Source organism: Aedes albopictus, unplaced genomic scaffold (genome assembly GCF_035046485.1).
Source record: "Aedes albopictus strain Foshan unplaced genomic scaffold, AalbF5 HiC_scaffold_477, whole genome shotgun sequence".
Classification (NCBI taxonomy): domain Eukaryota; kingdom Metazoa; phylum Arthropoda; class Insecta; order Diptera; family Culicidae; genus Aedes; species Aedes albopictus.
Genome location: NW_026917284.1, coordinates 1 through 24,095, shown reverse-complemented (window position 1 = coordinate 24,095; position 24,095 = coordinate 1). Strand labels below are relative to the sequence as shown.

Below are 24,095 nucleotides of genomic sequence, written 5' to 3'. Positions count from 1 at the left end.
GTAATCCTGTTTTCCCAAATTCATCGTAATCGAAATCAAAGTGATTACAGCACCAAGTGATTCCGTTTTTTTCGTATCATACTAATTCACTTCTAAAGAAATTCAAAAATAAGAAACAAAACAAACTGCGCCTTAATCCTTCGTATTGAGTGGGTTGAAAATGTGGCATATATGCCTAGTAAGGGGATCAATAACGATAAGATTATTTATTAATACTTCAGTGAACTGAAGAAAATATTGCTTTCAATAAAATATATCATATACTTCTATCAGACGTGAATGAATCATGCGTACTGCTTTCTCTCTCAAATAATATGGAATGAGCTCACCAACCAATACCCGAAACTTGTACTGAAATCCAAAACGAACTTATTTTAATTCGTATGTCACATGCCAAAACAACATTTTGTATGCTACTATGCTACCACACACCATCGTCGTTGTCCCCTTTTTGCTGTTTCCAACGTTATTCATGAACAACCCCTAATCGTACCGGGCGGGTGCTTTCGTCGTTGTGTATTTTATGTCGTTCAACGCTGCAGTATCAGTGAGGCCTGCTGACCAGACAAGGCCGTACACACACGCACGCCCAGTCCCGCTCTCGTGGTATAGTGTGCCCATCAGTCAGCCAGCCAGCACTACGTACGTACTAGTACGCCAGTCGCCACAGCACCAGTTAGATAGGAAGGAACGAGCTACCTCGCTTGGATGGACCCAACTAGGCAGGGCAAATAATATGGCGATTGACTTTCTTCCTTCCACTACTGTTGTCGTGTGAGCATTTTTTCGCGTGTTTCGTGTTGTTTGGGGGTTATAGGCTGGAAGAAAGTCCAGAATTTGCGCGGATAAAAACTCGTTCACGAATCGATACTCCTTGTTTTTCCTGTGAATACCTACTAGTGTGACTCTCGGTGTGTTCTAAATGTGAGCTTTCCCCATTGTGGCTACTCAGTGTTGTCAGTGATCAGACCACCCAGCAAAGAAAAAATAATCTTTCCAATCGGTGCTAATTCGCGAAATTTTCGCGACCGTGTTTCTTCTTTCTTTTTGGCCGGACCCAGATAAGTCCTGCTGATTGTGGTGATAGTGGTGCTTCTATCGGAATTACAAAACGCAGAAAAGTCGAAGTAGCTAAGAAAATGCAGGGTCAAGTCCCGGGTGCTCAGGCGGCCCAGCCGTCCCCAGTGCCACAGCAGATCCAGGTTGTGCAGACTCAACCTCAGACGGTGGTTATACAGCAGCAAGCCCCGCAGCAGGTCGTCCAGGTCCAGGTCCAGCAGCAGCAGGTCGTCCAGAACAGCGTCAAAATCGATCAGACCCAACAGTTGTCGTCAGTCGGTAAGTACCCCTAACCATCGCATTTGCATTTTTATTTTTAATTCCTAATCAAGTGTTAAAAAAAGTGTTTTCTCCATTCTACCATCTTACGATGCATGTTTGCGTCATGCTTATTCAATCTTTGTAAGTCGCAGGAAGAAAAAACATACCAGAACTGATCTACCTATGGTGTGATAGAACCCTTCTCAGATTTGTTGAATATGTATTTAAAGCGCTTACAGGAGTTGCACTGGCCAATGGGTTCTATCTCATAAGACAGTACAAAATTTAAGGTTATCAGCCTACTTTGCTGAGACGTCCGGATATTGAATTAGGTTAAAAGAACAAGATTTGATGGCGACGGTATTTCATTAGAATACTTATTTGACTCCTTCCCTTCTTCTTGCATGGATTGCTTAGAATACCATAACTAAACTTCTGGTAAGCTTTCAAGTGAATTTGTCCAGCATTCTACCAAAAAGTGTGGTGAAACATTTAGGAAGCATTTGGGAAACTTTAGTTCTTCGGAGATCACAGTATGAAATCAAATGTCATGAAACATACATATTGTAAGCCTAAGTGAAACTTCAACACGAGCCTCTGTTCTTCATAAATGCTCACTACAGAGTCATTCTACATCTTATGAGAATCTGGTAGATGAATTGATGCAGTTGCTCGCTTCTGCGTTTAAGGAAGTTCAACTGAGATTCCGTCCTACCCAGTAGCCCTATTGTTTTTCAACATTTGAGGATCTTTTTAACCTCGCTTGACCGTCACCAACGATGTTAATCCTGTTCTTGGGGACACCATTCAACATTTTTTGACGTGTTCCGTACACCTGACTGCTATGGTTTGGTTTTATCTGTCAGCAAATTTGTTTCCTGTCCATTGCACATGATGGGCACTGGCGCAGGCTTAAGCCGCAAATCATTGACAGCTGCACGAAACCTCCGCATAACGTTCCGATCAATGCTTTCCTCTGCAATCACAGAGTTCTTAGTTCTGCCGTTTCATACCGTGTGATAGATGTGTCTTTCTTCTGATTTTGCCATCAAAACGCGATGCTTCCTTGTGTTAGTTTATTCGCACCTGTCTGATTCCTGAGTACGAAGTAAAACATAAACACGAAACACTCTCGAGCTTCTTTTTACGAACAATTAGCGAAAGTGCATGTTATTTTCAATAGCAAATCGATACAACATACCGTCATCTAATTTGTGTGCTTCCGAATACCTAAATGCTGTTTCGGGAATCACAGATGGATAAATAACACAAAAATGAGTCTAATAAAAGTGTTACAAATAAACTTTCATCATGCGAAGGGTGCATCAGCCATCCTTAGCTCCTTGCCAAGGAGAAATTGGACGTGGGTTTAATTCAACATTTGTATGATGAATATCCAACCAAGGACTGCTATTTTAGTAAATAGGGACATTAAATATCAAGATGGAGGTTCCGACGATCCGGGGGGAAAACGTAGGTATGAGTTGCTTCTGTTTACTTCCCGGGAGATGTTGATGATGTCAACAAAAGAGGCGAAGATCTCTTGAATTACATTTCTAATGATAATATAGATGTATGTAATAAAGGAGTTTCTCCTACTTTTCTTAATGCTATTCGACAGGAGGTCCTAGATCTCACCATCTGTAGTGACCTACTGTCGGAAAAGATTGTGAACTGGCTTCCCAGGTAACAATTTGAAATTTGAAATTTAAATCAGCCTTCATTTGAACAAAAGCTGAGCACAAGAGGTATAATCCTTTTTCCAGCTCCTAAACATCTAAGTTTTATGATTTTATTCAAACTTTAGTTGATTTGAGGTTCATTGGAAGGCTGATGTAAGGCTTAATATGAGCTTAATCAGTAATCAATTAAATTTATTAATTGTGTAAAAATAAAATAAAAACACTTTCGTGATCCTATTTTTACCATTAGCTGCGTCTACTTCCTGAAGAGATGATTAGGAATGTATAAACTAATCTGTGGGAAAACGGGGAATTGAACTCGGACCTCCTGATTTATATTCACTCACCTTAGCACATACACCACACCAGTGAATCAAAATTCAACCATCGCGCAACAATAATGACAATTGCGCAACCTGTATTTGTTGCGACAAACAAACCCATGCGACATAAGTTTGTCCCAACTTGAAAATAATGGGATTAACATCGTACACCACGAGTTTAGAGATTTTTAAGCCTTGCATTGCGATTTTCGAACGGTAACTTCGAGTCGGTAAACCCTGCAACTCTGGTGGAGCTCTATCATCAAACAGTTTCGACTTTGGGTTAGCAATAATTGATTATTCACGAGTTGAAAAGTACACAACAAATTCAGCTTCCGTTTTGTCTGCAACAAAAAATTTCGAGATCATGTCATTATCTGTTACCAGTAGGGATAAAGAGTAATCGTCGCACCTTCTTTGTTGCTTGTTTTGTGCCTCTTTTGTCTGACAATTCTCTTCACTGCACCACACACACTTATTATATACATATCCATTACATTCCATCCAGAGCATTACTTGTGTCTGAATAGTAAAGAACATAAGTTGAATTAAGTCTGTATTGAGGCTGAAGAAGCGATGTCGACTTCACGAGAACATGCTCGGGTGCAGCTGTTAAAAAATATTTGATTAAAAGTTGAACAACAGATGATTGGTTCCGCGTGTTGGTGTATGTTTTAAAGCTGGTTACCCAGATGAATAATATTCTATTCAACTTGATATTCAGCCATATATGTATTGCTGGTTAAAGAGGGTGAACAAGCCATACTTCAGTCCAATATTCAGCTGTCATTATGTTCAGCAATGGACATCATTAACCAATTATTGTTCAGCTAATACTCTCACTGTTCAGCATTCATCGTCTTTGATGAAGAATCACTGTCGGATCACAAACATGTCAGGTTTGATTATAAAGCCGGATCCATACTAACTGAAAGCTATAGAAACCCAAAGAACACTAACTGGGATCTCTATCGTTTTTATTTAATGAATGAGCATTCTTTGCAAATTGGGCAGATCATATCTGTTCCACGGTAAGGAAATGCCTCTGAAGAGATCATTGACAAAATGATCTTAGCATACAATGGTAGCTGCCCTACCCAACAGAGCTCATCCAACAGGGATGTCCCTTCCTTGAAGGAATAACAAGCTAGCTAAACTTTTTTTCTTAGTTCTGAAACATTGTTCAATAGAGCAACGGCTACTTCTGCGATTGGATTCATTACAAAAAAACCCTAACAAAATATAACAGGGATCTGAAGCTAGCCAAACGTAAGGATTGGAGACGGGTGTGTGAAGACATCAGTGACGCTCCTGCAGTGGCAAAACTCCATGAAGTCCTTTCAAAAGACTATTCTAATGGTCTTGGAAGCTTCAAAAAGGAAGATGGCAGTTTTATTGTCGATTCATCTGAAATTTTGAAAGAGATGATGAAGAGTCATCTTCCGGGGTCAATCTTATACTCGGCTGAAGAGCAGGACTCAGACAAGGTAAACCATGTATGGTCGACAAATTCCTATCTTTACGCCATTCAGGGTCGAATGGGCTCTGAGTTCTTTTCAGCCTTTCAAATCAGCTGGGATAGATGAAATCTTTCCAGCGTTACTTCAACAAGGGAAAGAAACGATTGGTCCGTTCTTAACTGAAATATTCAGAGACAGTGTCACTATTACATACCTAAAGACTGGCGTAAGGCTCGTGTTGTTTTTATTCCAAAAGCTGGCAAAAGAGATAAATCTCGCGCTTAGTATCATACAGGCGTATCTACAATGATCGATTTCTCTTCATCGATTTTCTCTTTGGTTAATAACTTGGCTGGCAAATCATTTTTATTGTTTTTGTTGTTTTAGATGCTAGTCCTAGTCGTCCTTTATCGAAACACACCGAGATATCATTGTAATTACGCCCGTATGATACTAAACGCGAGAAATAAACACCTAAAGCCTTCCAGTCTATTAGCCTTTCCTGTGTTCTGTTAAAGACTATGGAGAAAATAGTGGATTGCTTTATCAAGTTTACCAGCTCAGTAGAAATTCCTCCAAGCAAGTTTCAATTTGCTTATCAAACAGGTAATTCTACCATAACAGAGTTCAGTCGGTAGTCAGCAAAGTTGAGAAATCGTTTCAAGCCAAGGAAATAGCCGTGGTTGTTTTTCTCGACATTTAAGGAGTTTTCGATAACGCATCCTACAACTCAATGCGTTCAGCAATGGAAGCAAGGGACCCTGATAAGTGCATTATCGAATGGATAATACGGATGCTTAAAGATCGTGAGATCTCCTTCGTTCTTGGAGGTGCTCAACTATCAGTCAGATCTGTGAAAGGCTATCCTCAAGGAGAAGTACTATCACCCTTATTGTGGTCTTTTGTAGTAGACAAACTACCTAAACAGCTTAGTAATCAAGGAATTGAGGTTGCTAGATGCGTAGATGATATAGCTATTCCCAAGTACCATTTATTGTGAATGTAAACGTCAACAAAGCGTCCTCAATACGGCTTGATACTGAGTTACTGTGTTGTACATATGGACGGAAACTTCTATGCAAGCCCTATACTAATGAATCTGGCGAACTTAATCCACATGTGTATGCTGTGCGAGCAGCTTCTATGCCACGAAGTCGTAGCTCTTTTCTCGGCTCCTATGTTATCACTAACTGAATAACATCTTGAGAAGGCACTTTTTCAGCCTTTTCGCAGTTGTTAAATAATATTTATACGGCATCCCCAAATTATTCGATTAAATATAATTATGTTATGGATACCGTGACGCAATACATGTGGAACTGGAATTATCGCTTTTAAAATTGAATAATTAAAGTACTTGCCGTTACTTGAAATCGAACTCCCGATCTCCGTATCCACTGGTTCCGATTATGTCCTCGCTACCACACTGCTATATATAAATAGCATAGAAAATAGCCCGTTTTGTTTTACTCCAGACAAGGCTTCAAATTGTGCCACAAGAAACCTTACCCAACTTCATCTTGCTGCAAAAGCTTGTGAAACGTCAAACGCAATGTTAACAGTGAACAAGCTGTGTGGTTGTGCCAACAGGTTCTTCGTCACAGCTTTTAGCTGAACGAGTGTTCTTTAAACAGCTACGAAGCGCTGCTGTTATGTGTATTTGGCAACATTACAAAACGTACTGTATAAAAGCAGCTGTTGTATTGACTGGGATTCATACTCGATTTGCACATCTTCTGGCAAAACTCCCGGCATTGAATTAAAGTGCCATAAAAGCAACCCAAATAATTTCACAGCACAGAGATGGATAGCTGTAAATAATTTGCGTAGTAGCTATATATTCCGCTTAAAGTTTGTTCTGACAATAATGTTTACATTCGACAAGCCGTGTTGTTATACCAACAGTTTCTTTATTACAGCTTCTAGCTGTAATAAAATCGCATGACGGCCTTCAAAGCGCTGCTGGTTTGGAGATTGATCGGTATAATGAACTATACTGTATATGTAGTAGCAGCTGTTTTGTTAGTGGGGACTCCTATTCGATTTGTTCAAGTTTTCACATCTTCCAGGAAATCTCCCGGAGTTGGAATAGAGTGGAGTAAAGGCAGTGACAAGTGATGGATTTCTGAAAACCGAGTGTGGTAGCTGTATGGTACTTGTTTTGCAGTCGTGTAGTAGCTTATGATTTATATTTGACCAGCTTCCTTTTTATTCAGCGTTGACTACTTTTATTCGATGGTTACACAACAGAAAGCAAATAACTAAAGCTTATACAGCTGAAAATGTTAGTTGTGTTCTGATACGTGAAAAATATGACGACACGATATCCAGCCGGCTACAATCTGCGTTGAATGTTACCCTCAAATGGTGCCAAGAGGAGAGATTGAACGTAAACCCTTCAAAAACTGTAAAACTGTAATTGTACCTTTACTAGGTTAAACATAAATCTTACTGAACCTTCTCTAGATGGAGTTCAAATTCAGTTCTCGGAAAAAGTAAACATCTTGGAGTATTATATCTGTGGTATTGATCTCCGTAGGCAAATTACTTAACTGATCGATGTAACCAAAGAATTAGCATAACATATGCAGGGGTGTCCATTATGCCCCGATGGGTGTCCATTTCACCCCGTACCTTTCCTGCCGGCCTTGAAAAACACAGGGTTTACAATTCATTATTTCTTTACAATAAAGACATTCTACCTGCTGTAAATGATTGAAAGACGTAGGAAATAAGTTAAAGTTGTAAGTCAACTGATAATATGTTAAGTTTTACTCCGTTATACAGGCCTAACGTACTTATTTGCTTAGGGTGTCCATTATGCCCCTAATCCCCCTACGTTACAATAAAGTCCTAGACGGGGATCTTGTTTGACATTTGAGGATTATCAAAGACTTTGAATTAAACATGGACATAAAAACAGTAGAAGATTGGATGATAACAAAGACCAACTATGATGTTCCATTCAAAGTGGTGAACTGTTAGAATGCGAGTCGGGGGTGAAAGAACAGCTTCAATGGTACAATTTTCCAACAAATGCTTTGATGTTTCTTCTCTTGATAGTTGAAAGGTTTCAGGAGCTTCCGAAACGGAGCCGTGCTTGGAGTACGATATAATATTGTCGAACATTCGAACTGCCTATTCCTTACCATTTCTGAGATATTAAGCTTTATTTAAATCTGAATGTTGCCAGCTACTACAATAATAATATCTATAAAAAAGAAGCTAAAAAATGATGTGTAATAAAATGACTCTAAAGATACTAAACTTTGAAATATTCTTGATCAACGTTTGACATTGTGCAGTGTTGCCAGTTGCTGAGATAATTTTAAATAAGCGAATTATACAAAGACAAGTGAATAGATCTAGATGGCTTGTAGTGAACTACATATTACGATTTTGATTTTCTTTGCGGTAGTGTTTCCAGGTTTCAGAAGAAAATAAAACTTTGTATTATTCTATGTACTATGAAATAGCACTTGACGCTCACTCAAATTATGCTGAACAGCTATCAAGAACTATCACTGGATAATGGTTTTCCTTTGTTGTTCTTTCAAACTTTACTGAAGATTTCAAGATTTAGAGCAATGATTGATTAGAGATAACAGACGAGAACTGACATAAAATAAGGTCAGAATGTACGCCTAATAAGTGTGATTGAACTTGTCGACGTATTCGTGAACTTGGCTAGTCAATTAGGTAGGTGATGTATGTGCCCTTTGTTATTGATAGGGATTCTGTGTAATGTCTATGTAATCTTAATGTATTTAATTTTTAGTGATTAGTCATTTTCAAAGTTATGAGAGATGGCACCCAGCATTACAGGTATAAGTGCTGAAATTTATGAAATTTTATTATTTTGAATGAGAGAATTTCAAATTTTTGAGAAATTCTTGCGCCATTCCCAGATTTAAGAAAGATGAACACATCCCGGAGAATAAAGGGAATCACATTCTCGTCCGACGACTACCTCTGTACAGCTACAATAGCACTGTTATGCTCGCATCGGAACGCGATTGCGCCCCAACAATCACTCCGTTTGTGTGCGACGGACGGACAACTACCGTCAAGGCACCATTCACCGTGGATTTAAGAGGATTCGGGGCAAATAAGGGATGTCATTTGACACCAGTCCTATAAACATTGTTGGTGCCGCTTTTAATTGCCTTCATTATAGGTTAAAATTAAAGCAATATTCACAGAAGTAGAAAATTTTTCACAAAATTTGGTGATATAGTACAATTAGTAAAGGGTAGTAGGGTCGCCTAATTCCGTGGTAGGTCACCATTCACCGTGGTAGTAGGGACCCATTCACCGTGTATGAGAAATTTTATTCTACTTTGTTTAAAAATGATCAAAACAACCCAGCCAAGGGAATTTTCTTCGTTTAAATTCCTTTCAAGTAATAACTTGCAAGATTTTATTGAAAAAACGAATTTTCAAATTTTCGATTTTTTTCTAGATATATGGGACAATATGGGGCACGGTGAATGGAGACCATTGATTTTTAGGGTACCCATTTACCGTGCCTTTTTGTTTCAATTAAAAAGTATGAGTAATCGTACTTTCTTGTTAAACTTACTTCGGTAATGCAAAATACATACCTGATATGTGAATTTAATTGCTTCTTGGTGGAATAAAAACGTTACTACATTTAGTTTATAGCTTAAATCACCTTAGCGCAGTTTTCGTTTTTTCACCATGAATGCAGTGAACGAGCAGAAACCCGCTTCATGTAAACACACTTTAGTGTCAAAATGATACTTTTAAATGTTTTTAATGAGCGTTTTGACATGGCAACAATACATTAGTGCTGTATTGGTGAAATTGAATGGAAATTGTCATATCATTCAATCATAATATGGAAATAATGAAAAAATATTCGAAGGCACACGGTGAATGGAGCCCCCACGGTGAATGGCGCCTTGACGGTACTCTAGGTAGGTAGGTATATTCGCTTCATATCGGTTGGTCCGTCCTTTTTACGACACCGCTGGCTGCGCTGGCTGGTTGCATGCATAATTCGATATGCCGCTATTCGCCATAGGAAAAGGCCTCCTATACCTAGTGTAGCGTGGCATTTTAAAATAGAACGGCAATTGTGCGAAAGCGGGACGAAGTTCTAATCTCTCAAGAAGCGCCCACCCTACTCGATATGCATACTACGTAATTATATAGCTTTTACAACACTTCAATGCTTGAGCAGTTCGTCACCGCGTCTCATTGCGAAGTGTAACATCTTGTTACTAATACAATGTCCAATAGAAAGTGTGGTTTTGCCACTTCTTCTGAGGGGACAATCAGTTATTACGTAAGGAAATTTCCTACTCTCTCCTGTTGACAGATTTTGTGCGCAGGTTTGAAAATCTTCATATTTACTACACACAAGTTCAATCCATCCTTAGGCGATTATATAGAACAAAGCCATACCCTGAAATTTTAAAAGCATAAATCTGGAGAACCAAACAACGCACCGCGTTCAATTCGTCAATTAGTTCTTCAGGCTTGTGCTCTTGAAAATTCGAAGTATGTATTTTTGGCGATTTGATGCTTTTCAATTTGGCCAAAAGTTCCCTTAACCATCCAGAAAAATTCATCCGGAAGTTCTTGAAGTCGTTCAGAAGTAGGTGCAAACATCTTCAGTAATATTTACAAAAGAAAACATTTTTTGAATTCATATTATAGTCCAATATTATAGATTTGCGATGAACTTCTTAGTATTTCTTCCAATTTAAATATTACGGATATATTTGGCTTTTACACTAGACGTAGTTGAATACTTTGATTGTGTTGATACCAACAATCTTTGCTGATTCACGTCGTACAACTCTGGCCACTGCTGCTCAAGTCAGTTGATCTAGAATTGTTTGTTTAAATGCTATAGAAATTAGAGAATGATTTCGTCGGTCGATACTAGACTTAAACTTGGTGAGCTTCTTCCATACTATTATTTAAGAATGTTTTAAAATATTTATGAGATGGAATACCGAGTCCACCACCTTGTCGCAGTCCCCGTCGAGATTCGAATGAACTGAATAGTTCACCCGAAATCCTCACGCTGTTTTGCACACCGTCCATCGTTGCTCTTATCAGTCTAGTAAATTTCCCGGGAAAGCTGTTCTCGTCCATGATTTTCCATAGCTCTATGCGGTCGATACTGCCGTATGCCGCCTTGAAGTCGATGAACATGTTGGGACCTGGTATTCACGGTATTTCTGGAGGATTTGCGGTACAGTGTAGATCTGGTCCGTTGTCGACTGGCCGATGAAACCGGCTTGGTAACTTCCCATGAACTCATTTACTATAGGTGAAAGACGACGGAAGATGATCTGGGATAGTACTTTGTAGGCGGCATTCAAAATGGTGATCGCTCGAAAGTTCTCACACATTAACTTGTCGCTTTTCTTGTGGATGGGACATATTATCTCCTCCTTCCACTTCTGCGGTAGCTTTTCGGTTTCCCAGACCTTGACTACTAACCGGTGCAGACTACTGACCAGTCTTGTGCATTATCACCATCATAACACGAAAAAGCCGCAACATCAACATTGCTCTTCTAACGCTACAGCCGACCGTCTCTATGTTGCTAACGAACACATTCGAGACGAACGCATTGATACGGTGGCTGCCGCCGCCACGCAAATCTCCTGAGCAACCGTACGCTTGTCAACAGTCGTTCCGACGCAAAACTTTGTCACTCACTGCTGGGTGACTCTCATCAGAAAGGGCCAGGATGAAGGTCAATTTGGTAAGTAGTATTGCATGGCGCAAAAACACAGCACGCCCTATGAATATGCATGCAAAGCGTAGAACAAAAACTCGCTTCGGTGTTTCATCGTGTGGGTCGAAAACAAAATACGATCGCTGTTGTTGGATGTGGCTGACTCTGCATTGAATGAGAGTTGGCTTGAGTGGCTTTTGCGTGAATCGATTATGTTTTGATGGACTGCGTTTGTCGTATGAAGTGATGGTTAAAGCGAGTATCGTTCGACATTAACCATCCTGAAACTGCACAACCCTGCTATTGGCTAACTTTTCCGGGCCCATCACGATGAGTTCTGCTGCGATACCGTCCTTACCAGCCGCTTTGTTGTTTTTGAGCTTGTGGATGGTATCCTTAACCTTAACTTCCCTCAGCGTGGGAGTTGGTCCGTTTCTATCCTCTGCTGCACCAGCATAGTCATTGCCTCCGTTGCCGTGGTCTCCCGTGCCTACGTTCACCACACCATTTAGGTGCTGATCAAAGGGCTGCTTCCACCTTTTGATCACCTCACGTCCGTCCGTCAAGAGGCCTCCGTCCTTATTCCTGCACATTTCGGGTCGCGGCACGAAGCCGTTGCTGGATGCGTTGAGCTTCTGGTAGAGCTTCCGTGTTTCTTGAGAACGGCACAGCAGTTCCATTTCTTCGCACTCCACTTCTTCCAGGCGGCGCTTTTTATCCCGAAAGAGGCGGGTCTGCTGTTTCCGCTTGTGGTTTGTAACGTTCCACGTCCTGTCGGGTCCCTTGCTGCAGCATTACCGCCCGCGCTGCGTTCTTCTCCTCCGCCAAAGCCGTTCTGCACTCTTCGTTGAACCATTCGTTTCGTCGATTCCGTTCCACGTACCCGATGGTGCTCTCGGCTGCGTCGTTGGTGGCTGCTTTCACTGTACTCCAGCAGTCCTCTAGAGGGGCCTCATAGAGCTCATTCTCGTCTGGCAACGCGGCCTCGAGATTCTGCGCGAATGCTGAGGCGACATCAGGTTGTTTTAGTCGCTCTAGGTTGTACCGTGGCGGTCGCCGGTACCGTACATTGTTGATGACGGAAAATTTTGAGCGAAGTTTGATCATCACCAGGTAGTGGCCGGAGTCGATGTTGGCGCCACGATAGGTCCTAACGTCAATAGTATCAGAAAAGTGCCGTCCATCATTCAGAACGTGGTCGATGCAATTCCGTCTGCTGTGGTGATCTCCAGGTATAACGATAAGGGAGGCTGTGTTGGAAAAATGCACAGATAAAAATAATGACATTTACACGCCATGTAAACTTATTTCAGTAATGTAAACTTAGTGTTATGATGGTTTACATGATTTATCATGTAAATTTACGTTATATGTCATGTAAAAACTCAGAGTCATGCTGAATTACATGACATATAATGGAAGTTTACATGATGTTTCATGAATTTTACATGATATGTCATGTAAACTTTTGTGATATCCCACGCTCCAATTAAGTGCATCATATGTCACAGAACTTTACATTCTTTTTTCGATCTGTGTGTGCTACGTATGGCCATGTTTTTGGAGGCGGCGAAATTAATGAGTAGGAGGCCGTTTTCGTTCGTCTGCTGGTGGGCGCTGAACTTTCCAATCGTCGGTCTTCCTCCTCCTGGCCTACCTGAGCGTTTAAATCTCCTATGATGATCTTGACGTCGTGGCTTGGGCACCGGTCGTACTCGCGTTCGAGCTGCTCGTAAAATGCGTCCTTGTCATCACCATTGCTTCCGGAGTGTGGACTGTGCACGTTTATTATGCTGAAGTTAAGTTGAAGAATCGGCCCTTGATCCTCAACCTGCACATTCTTTCGTCGATCGGCCACCAACCGATCACGCGCCTCTGCTTATCACCCATCACGATGAAAGCTGCCCCCAGCTCGCATGTGTTGCCGCAGGTCTGGTAGATGGTATGATTACCTCTAAACGTTCGCACCATAGATCCTGTCCAACACACCTCCTGCAGCGCTACGATGCCGAACCCGCGGTCCTGCCCTGGCACTCGGACGTTGATCACTCGCCCCTAACATGGGGAACAACAACTAACATAAACGATTCTTTCCAAGATTTATATTATTTAAAAACAGGGTTACATTACTCATCGTGAACAGCAGTATGGTAATGTGGTATGTGCCACTCTCCCTACTTTGATTGGTCACATTGGATAAACTACCAGGGGCCTGTAGCATAATGAAAATTTTACTAATAATATTAGTCTTGTAGCTTGTAACTTGTAATTTTCTGTTGCATAAAAATACTACAAGTACAAGTTACAAGTCCAATACTACAAGTCGGTTGGACTAATATTATTAGTAGAATTTACAAGTGTATGTTGCATAAACAAACTACAAGTATAAAATATTAGCTATGACTTGTACTTTTGATTACAAGTCTCAAAGGTCTTGTAAAATAATTTACAAGTTAGATTTAAAGTATTGCAGAAGTCATATTTAGTTTTGAATACATCGATTTACCATTTTGATGAACTCAAAAGTATTATTTATCTAAAATGTCAACCTTAATTCCAGTTTTCGACGATTAAATTTGGCAATATATATTCGAAACTCATTGAAGAGAAAATTGCGTTGATGTACACTTTATATCCAAAATATAATTTCTGCTGAGTCTCTCAAGTTGACGGGCTTGGTGGTCTAGTGGCTACCGCTTCTGATTCGTATGCAGAAGGTCATGGGTTCAATCCCTGGCCCGTCCTTTTCATCCTACTTTGTATCTTTCTATCTACTTTCTCTCGCTCTCTCTTCTCTACATATACAACTCATGTATATTCATATGTTCATAGCCATCGCTAGAACCAGAAACGAATTGAAAAAAAAAATCGTTTCCCTCCCTTCCAACTTCCACTCACAGCACAGTGTATATATAACGCCTATAAGTTATGCAACCAAAGCGTGCTGTGCCGCTTGACCTTATTCACATTATTCACCACACAATCTATCACGAACACTATAAATAACCCCTATCCATGGACCGTATCACCGACCCAACGGTGACTCCCAGATCTCCCATCCTTTCCGTCTAACAAATACCCCAGTCCGTGCGGGTTGTGGGGACGCAGAGTGCTCTCGGTCTCTAGTAGCAACAACCAGTAAACTCTAACATTCCTTTCCCATCCCAGCTGACTATAAGGACTTGGCCGGCGCCGTTATTGAATCAAATATGCATGAGCTGCTAAAATTGCACTTTGAGAATAAGTGGAATGTCCCAGCCCCTTATTCAGTTGGATCTCAGTGCAATTGGTACCAGTTCAGATCAATCACGGAGGAGCAACCATTGACATGTATAGTCAGAATTGATCGTTTTTTTTTGATCAAAATATAATTTCTGCTGAGTCTCTCAAGTTCTCCAAAGTTTCTACAATACCCATCTTTGATTGGAGGTTTTTGGTAAAGTTATAAGCACAAGTAAAGTTGCAGATGCGAAATAAATTTGAATCAATTGCTTGTATTGCGCATCATTAAGCTAATCAAGAGCTACAATATACATACACTAACTCGAATCGAGTTGCGACATATAAAAGTAGGTAAAAGCTCATTTTTTGCATCCCCGATCACTTCGGATTTTAACAAGAAGCATAATACATGTTGCTAAATCTTTATACATTGTTTTTCAACCAGTACTATTAAATCTTTGGGACATTTTACTTAAAATCTAGGTATTTGCAGTGCCATACTTTGTAAAAAATATTTCGTCAGAGCGGTCGAAAATGATCCAAACAGCACATGCATTTCTTCATGTATCGTATAAAGAATGCAAAACTTCGGAACAAATGAAATTATTTCCGGATGTTACGCGGAAAATGCAGAATATAAACAAACAACAACTGCCATTTCAAATTAATAGTGAACTGTTGGATGATTTTTGACAGGTAAATGAACCAAAACAATTTGTATTTTCATGGACACTAATATTACAAGTGTTAATAATATTAGTGGAAAATGAAGCCTTTATGCAACACAAATTATTAGCACTTGTAATATTAGTACTTGTAGCTTGTAACTTGTAGCTAATATTATTGGCCCGATTATGCTACGGGGCCCAGAAGTGTAACAAATTCCTGGGAGAAATTCTGTTGGAATCCCTAGAAGAACCTTCGGTGACATCTATAGAAGAAACCCTTTAAGAAATTACTGGAGATAAAATCTGCAGGAATCACTAAAGGTGGCGTAATCTCTGGATCATTACCTACAGTAATTCATGCATCCTTGAATGATCTCTGGATAAAACTCTAGAACAATTCTTAAAATAATCAAAGAAATTCCTAGAGAACACCATTACGGAAGAATCACTAAAATATCGAAAAATTGTTTTATAAACGACTGGTTTTCCGATAAATTCCTGGAGAGGCAGTTTTTCTTCCCTTCTGTTGGTTCAGTTTCAATTACCACACGCGAATTTGTTCTCTCGTCGAGTTGCATGGTTCACGAAGGAATACAAAGAAGATGCTCCGATATAAATACAAAAGCTTCGACGAGGAGCGGTCATCACTAAGTGTAACACTTACTGAAGCTCCCTCATCGTTGGCTTGGAACAACTGTGAACATACGTTATTTTTATCATTATATTTATCGCATTTTAGCTCTCAAAACGTAAAATACCATTTAATTTAATTGTATTAATGATGTTGCAGGTTGCGTTGGCATAAAAATCAAGAGTTGGGACACTATTCTGACAAAAAACATTGTTGCCGAATGCTTCGCTTTCATTAACCCTACGTCTCCACTAGACAGAAATGTCTTGCCATTTTGCTGCCAGAAAGAGAAAACGCAACAGAAATGATCAACACCGCTGCTTTCCATGCAAACAGCGAGAGAACATTTCTGTTATGACACATATGTCCAGCAAAATGGCAAGACATTTCTGTCTAGTGGAGACGTAGGGTTAATGAAAGCGAAGCATTCGGCAACAATGTTTTTTGTCAGAATAGTGTCCCAACCCGTAACCCGACGGCCACGTGGCTGAGCATCCTCTCTCTTGATTGCGCTCTCGTATCGAACAGGGAAAGAGAATGAATAGTATTTCGGGAAGCGTTCCCGAGCATGTTGCTTAACGAACTGCTACATTCGCGAGTGTAGTACAAGCTGAGTATAGACCGTTCAGTGGCTCGCGATAAAATTCCAAACTCTGGGAATTTCTGAAGAAATTTCTGGAAGGGTCGTCAAAGATCAGAAGATAATGTCAGCAGTAGTTGTTTGAATTCCTGGAGCAAACCCCGCAGGAATGTCTGAAGTTACAGTAGAGATTCTTGAAGGATTGCTGGAGGAATCACCAAAGGAATTCATTGATAGAGGAATCTTCAGACAGGCCACACAGATCGAAAAAAGGGTGTAAAATTCTGTGACATATGATGCACATGATTGGAGCGTGTGATATCACAAAAATTTACATGACATATCATGTAAAAGTCATAAAATATCCAATATCCAATGTAACTCAGCATGACTCTGTTTGTTTACATGACATCTAACACAAATTTACATGATATATCATGTAAACCATCATAACACTAAGTTTACATGACAAAACTGAAGTTTACATGACGTGTAAATCTCACTATTTTTATCTGTGCACTGAAAAAATACTCAAAAGTGACAACCCAATATTCAAATGTTAGATGGAAGGTGCAAGAGGAGCAGCAATATGCTAGTTTATATAAAGATCCCATTAGATATAGCACATACAGTGTATCAAACAATTGTCCGTACAGCAATATTTTGGTCAAAATATTTTTTCTTTGAAATGATCATAACTTTTTAACATCAATCAAATACGCAGGAATTTTGATCAATCATGAACCATATATTAAAGCTCCATTGGTAAAATTTTGAGCGTGATCGAATAAGTTTTCTGAAAGTTATAGGGAATCGCGCTACTTGGGCGGTGGCTTCTATATTCGTCTGTTTTCCACTATAACTCAGTCAATCTTGGACCAATTGACACAATTCTTGGAATGCGGTGAGATAGGTATAGTATCTACCCGTGTACAAAATTTCAAGTCAATCGGTCCAAAATTGACCGAGTTACAGTGGAAAACAGACGAAAATAACAGACGAAGAAAACCACCGCCCAAGTAGCGCGATACCCTAGAACTTTTAGAAAAACTTATAAGATTTTTATTTTTTTAACACATTTTAAAAACATTATGTCTCAGTACGTACTCAATGAAACTTGTTCAATTTTTCTTTTTTGTGATACAGCTTATACCTAAGGTTTCAATATGCAGCTTCGTTTGAGATTTTATATTCACTACAAAAAATATGAAAAATCTGTATATGTTCAGAGTGTCATTTGGAAATTTATCATATTTTGGATCAATAAAAGTGCCACGTGTTTTCAAAGTTTTGAAACTCTCTTAATGTAGTATTTTTAAACAGGACCTACTAAACTACATATGAAAAGTAGGTCCTTTGTATTTTTCGTTCAGTTAATGCACTTTGGTGGAAAATGTTTGGTAGATTATATATACAAAGAATAGTATTTTTTTTTAAATCGTCAACTACATAAGCACATTTTTCATATTTTTTGTAGTGAATATAAAATCTCAAAAGCATCTGCATATGGAAGCCTCAGGTATAAGCTGTATCACAAAAAAAATTGAAAAAAATTCATCGAGTACATACTGAGAATCTCAGTCTGAGATAAAATGTTTAAAAAATGTGTTCAAAAATCTTATAAGTTTTTCTAAAAGTTCTATAATTTCCAGAAAACTTATTCGATCTCGCTCAAAATTTTACCAATGGAGCTTTAACATATGATTTATGATTGGTCAAAATTTCAGCGTATTTGATTGATGTATAAAAAAGTTATGAACATTTGAATGAAACATTATTTTGACCAAAAAAATGCTGTACGGACATTTTTTTGATACACTGTATTTGGCCAAGCAAGCCCAACAAATGACCAACAAACGTGAATCATGGCAACCTTGGAAGAATGTCGGCAAATATTAGGCATTATGACAAACAGTGAAATGGCACCTTAGGTTTGGACCCCTTATAAACATAAAGCGAGATGTTTTCGTTACGTTATTTGCTTAAAGCTACAAAGATAATAATAGTGAAGATTACATGCACAATATCTAGAAACATATTGTTTGATTATTTGTTAATGTAATTTTACTTAGTTTATGATTTATTTTTAGATCCGGATCTATTAAGTTCTGGACCCACTTCCAGGCAACGGTGACCGATTCTCTACGTAGAAAAGATGTAATTTTACACCAACACCTGATGTGAAACTTGCTCATGCGGTATAACAAGTCACGTTGTGTAAAATTACATGTACTTACAATATGAATTAAGCAATACAAATCGAATTTTACGTACAAGTTAATTAATATCTTCATTAGAGACAATAGCACTTCGATGCTGACTTATCTTCTATCTTATTAACATTTTTTTCCAATTACTTTAGTGTCCACAATGTTTCAATTTTACATTGTAGGTATATGTAGATACAAAGTTCAAGTTTAATGCAGATGACGATGAATACAAATTTCGTAGAGATTACGGTAGTGTTTTATGATACATTGCAGTATAACCGGTATATAGCATGATGAGATATTTCTCATTCTACATGCTACGTATTGATTTTTCATCGTATTGCAGTATAGTGGCATCCCGTGTCCTTTAAAAAAAATGACATTGCTAGTAGGCACACGACGATACCGATACCATACTACTTGGAAGGTCACACTTATTTACTGCTTTGTTTGTACCGTAGAGAGCTTTTATACCTAAACTAACTTTACACGCATCCCCCTCCCAATTGCAGGCCTACTGGAGCTGGCGCACCGCGAATACCAAGCGGTGGACTACGAAAATGCCGAACGTCACTGCATGCAACTGTGGCGTCAGGAGAGCAACAACACCGGTGTCCTGCTGCTCCTGTCGTCGATTCACTTCCAGTGCCGCCGGTTGGACAAATCGGCCCAGTTTTCCACACTGGCCATCAAACAGAATCCGCTCCTGGCCGAGGCGTACAGGTGAGTTTCGGCGTTCCTAGCAAAAATGTAAATGCATGATGTGTACCTACTGGCTGGATAAATTTAGAAGCCTGGTTTGCATAACAACAAATCGGAATGTGGTCGATTAAAATATACCAGATTCGATGGGTTGACACATTGTTGCAGTTTGCTTAGCATTACTTGGTTGTTCAGGGTTTGGCAAGTGCCAGTCATGTGGAGCTCAACTCAATTACACACATGCTTCCTTCGTCCACTGGTGTAGCTAGAAAATGTTTTGGAGGGGCGTGTCATCATATTTCTTTCAGTTTCAGCAAGTGTACTAGCTTCTTAAGTAGAACCAACAATTCTCAGTGTTGTCTAATGTCCCAGCAAACATTTTCTAGCTACACCAATGCATGTGGAACACTCAACTCATATGCTCAGCATTACATACTAGGTACCTTCGACTCTTTTTCATCGTTACCTTTTTCCCCGTTTTTTTTTCTCAAAATTTACAGCAATCTGGGAAATGTGTACAAGGAGCGCGGTCAGCTGCAGGAAGCCCTAGAAAACTACCGCCATGCCGTTCGGTTGAAGCCGGATTTCATCGATGGGTACATCAACCTGGCGGCGGCGTTAGTTGCTGCCCGCGACATGGAACAGGCGGTCCAAGCGTACGTCACGGCACTCCAGTACAATCCGGTAGGTCAACAGATTGCAGAAAATCAGTGATGATGGATAGGTGAACTGATTCGGTTTTTTTTTTCGATAATTTTAGGACCTCTACTGCGTGCGCAGTGATTTGGGTAACCTGTTGAAAGCTCTGGGCCGGCTAGACGAGGCCAAGGTAGGTCGGATTCGAGGGCGGTCGTGCAAACATCGGTTTGTCGTGGCGTTAATTTTTGAAACTTTATTTGTCTTATTTATCGTTTGTGTGTGAAATACTCTGAGTGGACGAGAATCGGTCCTGATCGTTCAATCGAAAACATTTCCTTGTTTCAATGCATGCTACTTTGTAACGAGAAGCCGCGATCGTGCGAAAGGATCATTCCACTGTGAACTCGTCCTTAAGCTGACCTTGATTTATTTATTTTGTGAATATACTGTTGTAATGTTGTTTTCGGCAGTGCCTGTAACGTATTATAACAAATACACGGGATTATGAGCACTGCGAACCGGAACGAGCGGAGAGGTAGGTTTGTGGCATGGGTTGCCAATAACCCGTGCCTGTTATTTTTTTCTATTATCTGTTATCAGTTTGAAGTTAGATTTTCCTGATAGATAAGCTGCGGGACGAGTTCACAGTTTAATGCCACCTTTTATACGCGTTATCAGTTGGGCACAAATTGTGTGTATGAATGGGAATTTGCTGAACGCGATTTACCTCTTTTTTCGTTCATTCTACGTCACATTCAAAAACCTCGCCTTGAGTTCATTCACTGTTCATTCCAACTGGGTTTTCAGTGAGAGCGTAATCCTTTTCTGTTTATGTTTGGACACCAAGAAAAACAATACTGATCGAATTCTCGCCTAAAATGATTTCAGCGTATTTCGTCGCAACATAGAGCTAATTTGATTACAGCTTAGCCAGGTTGAAGTCACCCACTGCGAATGAGAGGGGAAAGAGCGCAAACTGAGTGCAACCCCAGGGCAGACAGGCCGTCCCAACCGTAAGGGGTCGTTCATCCCGGAGCCGTCGATTCGCCCCAAAACAGCACCTGTGTTTTCGATATAGACCATACAATAATGATCCTAAGTTAAGACCTCAATTGGAGCTGTTTAAAGGCGACAGGTAAAGTAACGTGTTTGGCTGGAATTGAACTCACTACATCCTTTTCCTTCCCAAAAATCCTCATTAGAACTAACACAGATGGGTATCGATGTTTCCGAAAGGGCACTTTCGGGTGCTATGATTGCCCAGTGCCTTTAGTCCCCACGTTTCCGATATTCCTTTAAACCCCCGGAGTCAATCGAAGGCCAAACATGATCGAATGCATTTATTTTCTCTTGTTACCTAGTTTGTATATCTTTTTTCCGCATATACCAATCAATCTTCTTGCGTTTGTTTGATTCTGCCGATGATGTGCCCAACACCCCACTTGGAATCGTACACAGTCAGCTGATCGTGGTCTATTTGTTAACTAGATTAGAACTGCGTATTGGCATGGTGCGTTTTGTTGGCAGTTTTAAGAGTAGATCATGTTTGAAACATTCTTTCCATAAATCAAGCACAATTATTTCAAAAAGTTCAAGCTCACATCACACGTTAAATCCTCGATTAAATCACAGTTGTAGAACAAAAAGATTTTTAAGAATTTCTCCCGAAGAAATCAACTTCAAAAAGAGATAAAATACAAAGCTATGACAGATTGAACCTGTTCTTACTGTTGAACACCAGCAGTGTTGCCAGAGTACTTGCATTGAGATGTCAATTGTTAATTAAAATTGTCTTAAATTTCTGATCTAGTTATGAGTATCGAATGATTCCGTAAAATTTGAAGCAATTCCTAAACTAGTTTGTTTAATGTTTTTACAATATTCTGGTAAATGTTCTTCCAAAATTTCTTTTCAATTCATACTTGGAGACACATTTTTTGCAGTTTTTGAAGGTCCTGAATCCTGAACATTTTATTGGTCTAGTGTAGTCTACACATACACAGCCATCTATTGGAAGAAGCCTGGAAAATGATAAATTTGAGAGGAAGTCTACCTGGAAAACCAGGAAACCGCCACTCCGTTTAATATATGATATAGATTAGAAGCAAAAACGTTGGGAGTGACGTTACTAAGAAAGTTAATATCACTCCATTGATGCTCTTCCTCCTGGGATTGGACATAGGAATTTCCGCCTAATGTCCTGGCTCGAAACCCTAGGTTTAAGCGCCATGGCTCGCTCTTTGAAACGAGAAAAAGTGTTGCTCCCATCCACTTTCACGCTTACGAATTAAACAATTACTTGCAACCTAATGTATGCAAATCTCTCGGTACTAGGTAGATACGGCGCAACTCGAAAGCTGCCATGTGCAGGTTGTCCTCCTCTCCTCTTCTTGGCGTAACGTCCTCAATGGGACAAAGCCTGCTTCTCAGCTTAGTGTTCTATGAGCACTTCCACAGTTTTTAACTGAGAGCTTCCTCTGCCAATGACCATTTTGCTGTGTATATCGTGTGGCAGGCACGAAGATACTCTATGCCCAAGGAAGTCAAGGAATTTTCGTTTTACGAAAAGATCCTGGACCGACCGAGAATCGAACCCGTCACCCTGAGCATGGTCATGCTGAATACCCGTGCGTTTACCGCCTCGGCTATATGTGCAGGTTGTCGTGGTTCTAGGTTATCATCAGCAACGAGGTGCGATGGTATCACTCAGTTATTTCTTCACATTTTATTCCGCCGAAACCAAATATTTTTCTACCATTCTGTTCCTGAACATTTTATTGGTATGCAAAAACATTACATGTAGAATGAAAAAAAAACATGGTTTTCATTTAAATTTTCGCTTAAATTTTGATAGAATTTCAATAATTTGATATAAATCTCAACCGAATTTTAGACGATGGAATTTTAAAATAGAGGGAATTCGTTGGTGGAAAACTTCTAGCTATTTCTTTGAATTATTGCTGGATTTACTTGAACATTCGTTGTAGCACTTCTCAAAGGTTTTCGTACAATACTTCTAAAATAAAATGCGAAACAACGGAACAAGTATTATCAACTGTCTCTCGGATATTGAGCATGAGCATGGGCATGAGCATAGATGACCGCACAATTCGTAGTTGGTACTTCGTGATTGACTATCAACTGTCTCTCGGATATTCCAGACGAATTATCAATGATCATGTGCTTTTACCAAGTAGCAGACAGAGCCAAGTTTTCTATTTTAATTATTAGTACGTGTGCACGAAAAAGTGGAAATATACCTGGGGATATTGATGGGACACGCTGACTACTGCAATGATTGTTTTTCAATATTTTCAAATTGGACTAGAAGTCATCACGTTTGGACAGCTCGCTGGCGTAGTGTACAGTTTGGGCCAAAAATGACCCTAATGCCAAAAGAGGGTTAATAACTGAAACTGTATCAAACGTTTCTCTAAATTGTTAAATCCATGATTACAGTTTATGGTCAAATCACGAAGGCCGGACGTGGTGTAATGGTTAAAGCTTCTGCCTTTCACTCCGAAGACTTGGGATCGAATCTCACTCCGGACAAACTGATACAATGTGAGTTCTTCATTCGGAAGGGAATTACAATAATGAGTATCCAAATAAACTAGCCTAGGGCTTGAAGTCTCCATAATAAGGATAAAGAAAATTAAAATCAATGTCAATGTCAATCTCAATTCAGAGTTTTATAGTATTTGGTCGACGTTTAGCTGTTCTGAATTTTAATAAAGTGAAAGTATGGGTCGTAAGTACACAGATAAAAATAATGATATTTACACGAAATGTAAACTTAATTTTAGTCATGTAAACTTATTGTTATGATGGTTTACATGATATATCATGTAAATTTGTGTTATATGTCATGTAAACGCTCAGAGTCCTGCTGAATTACATGACATATAATGGAAGTTTACATGAAATTTTATGACTT

The 24,095-nt window shown here is 39.5% G+C and overlaps 1 protein-coding gene across 1 annotated transcript; it reads left to right on the top strand.

The window, feature by feature from the left end:
- Nucleotides 1-1,061: 1,061 nt before the first annotated feature.
- On the top strand, nt 1,062-20,348 carry LOC109408004 (UDP-N-acetylglucosamine--peptide N-acetylglucosaminyltransferase 110 kDa subunit; the record flags this gene model as incomplete). Its single annotated transcript, XM_062843706.1, is given in 4 exon segments — nt 1,062-1,338; nt 19,330-19,540; nt 20,020-20,203; nt 20,280-20,348. Coding segments are annotated over 4 exon segments (663 nt in total), but the record flags the coding sequence as incomplete, so codon positions are not given.
- Nucleotides 20,349-24,095: the final 3,747 nt, after the last annotated feature.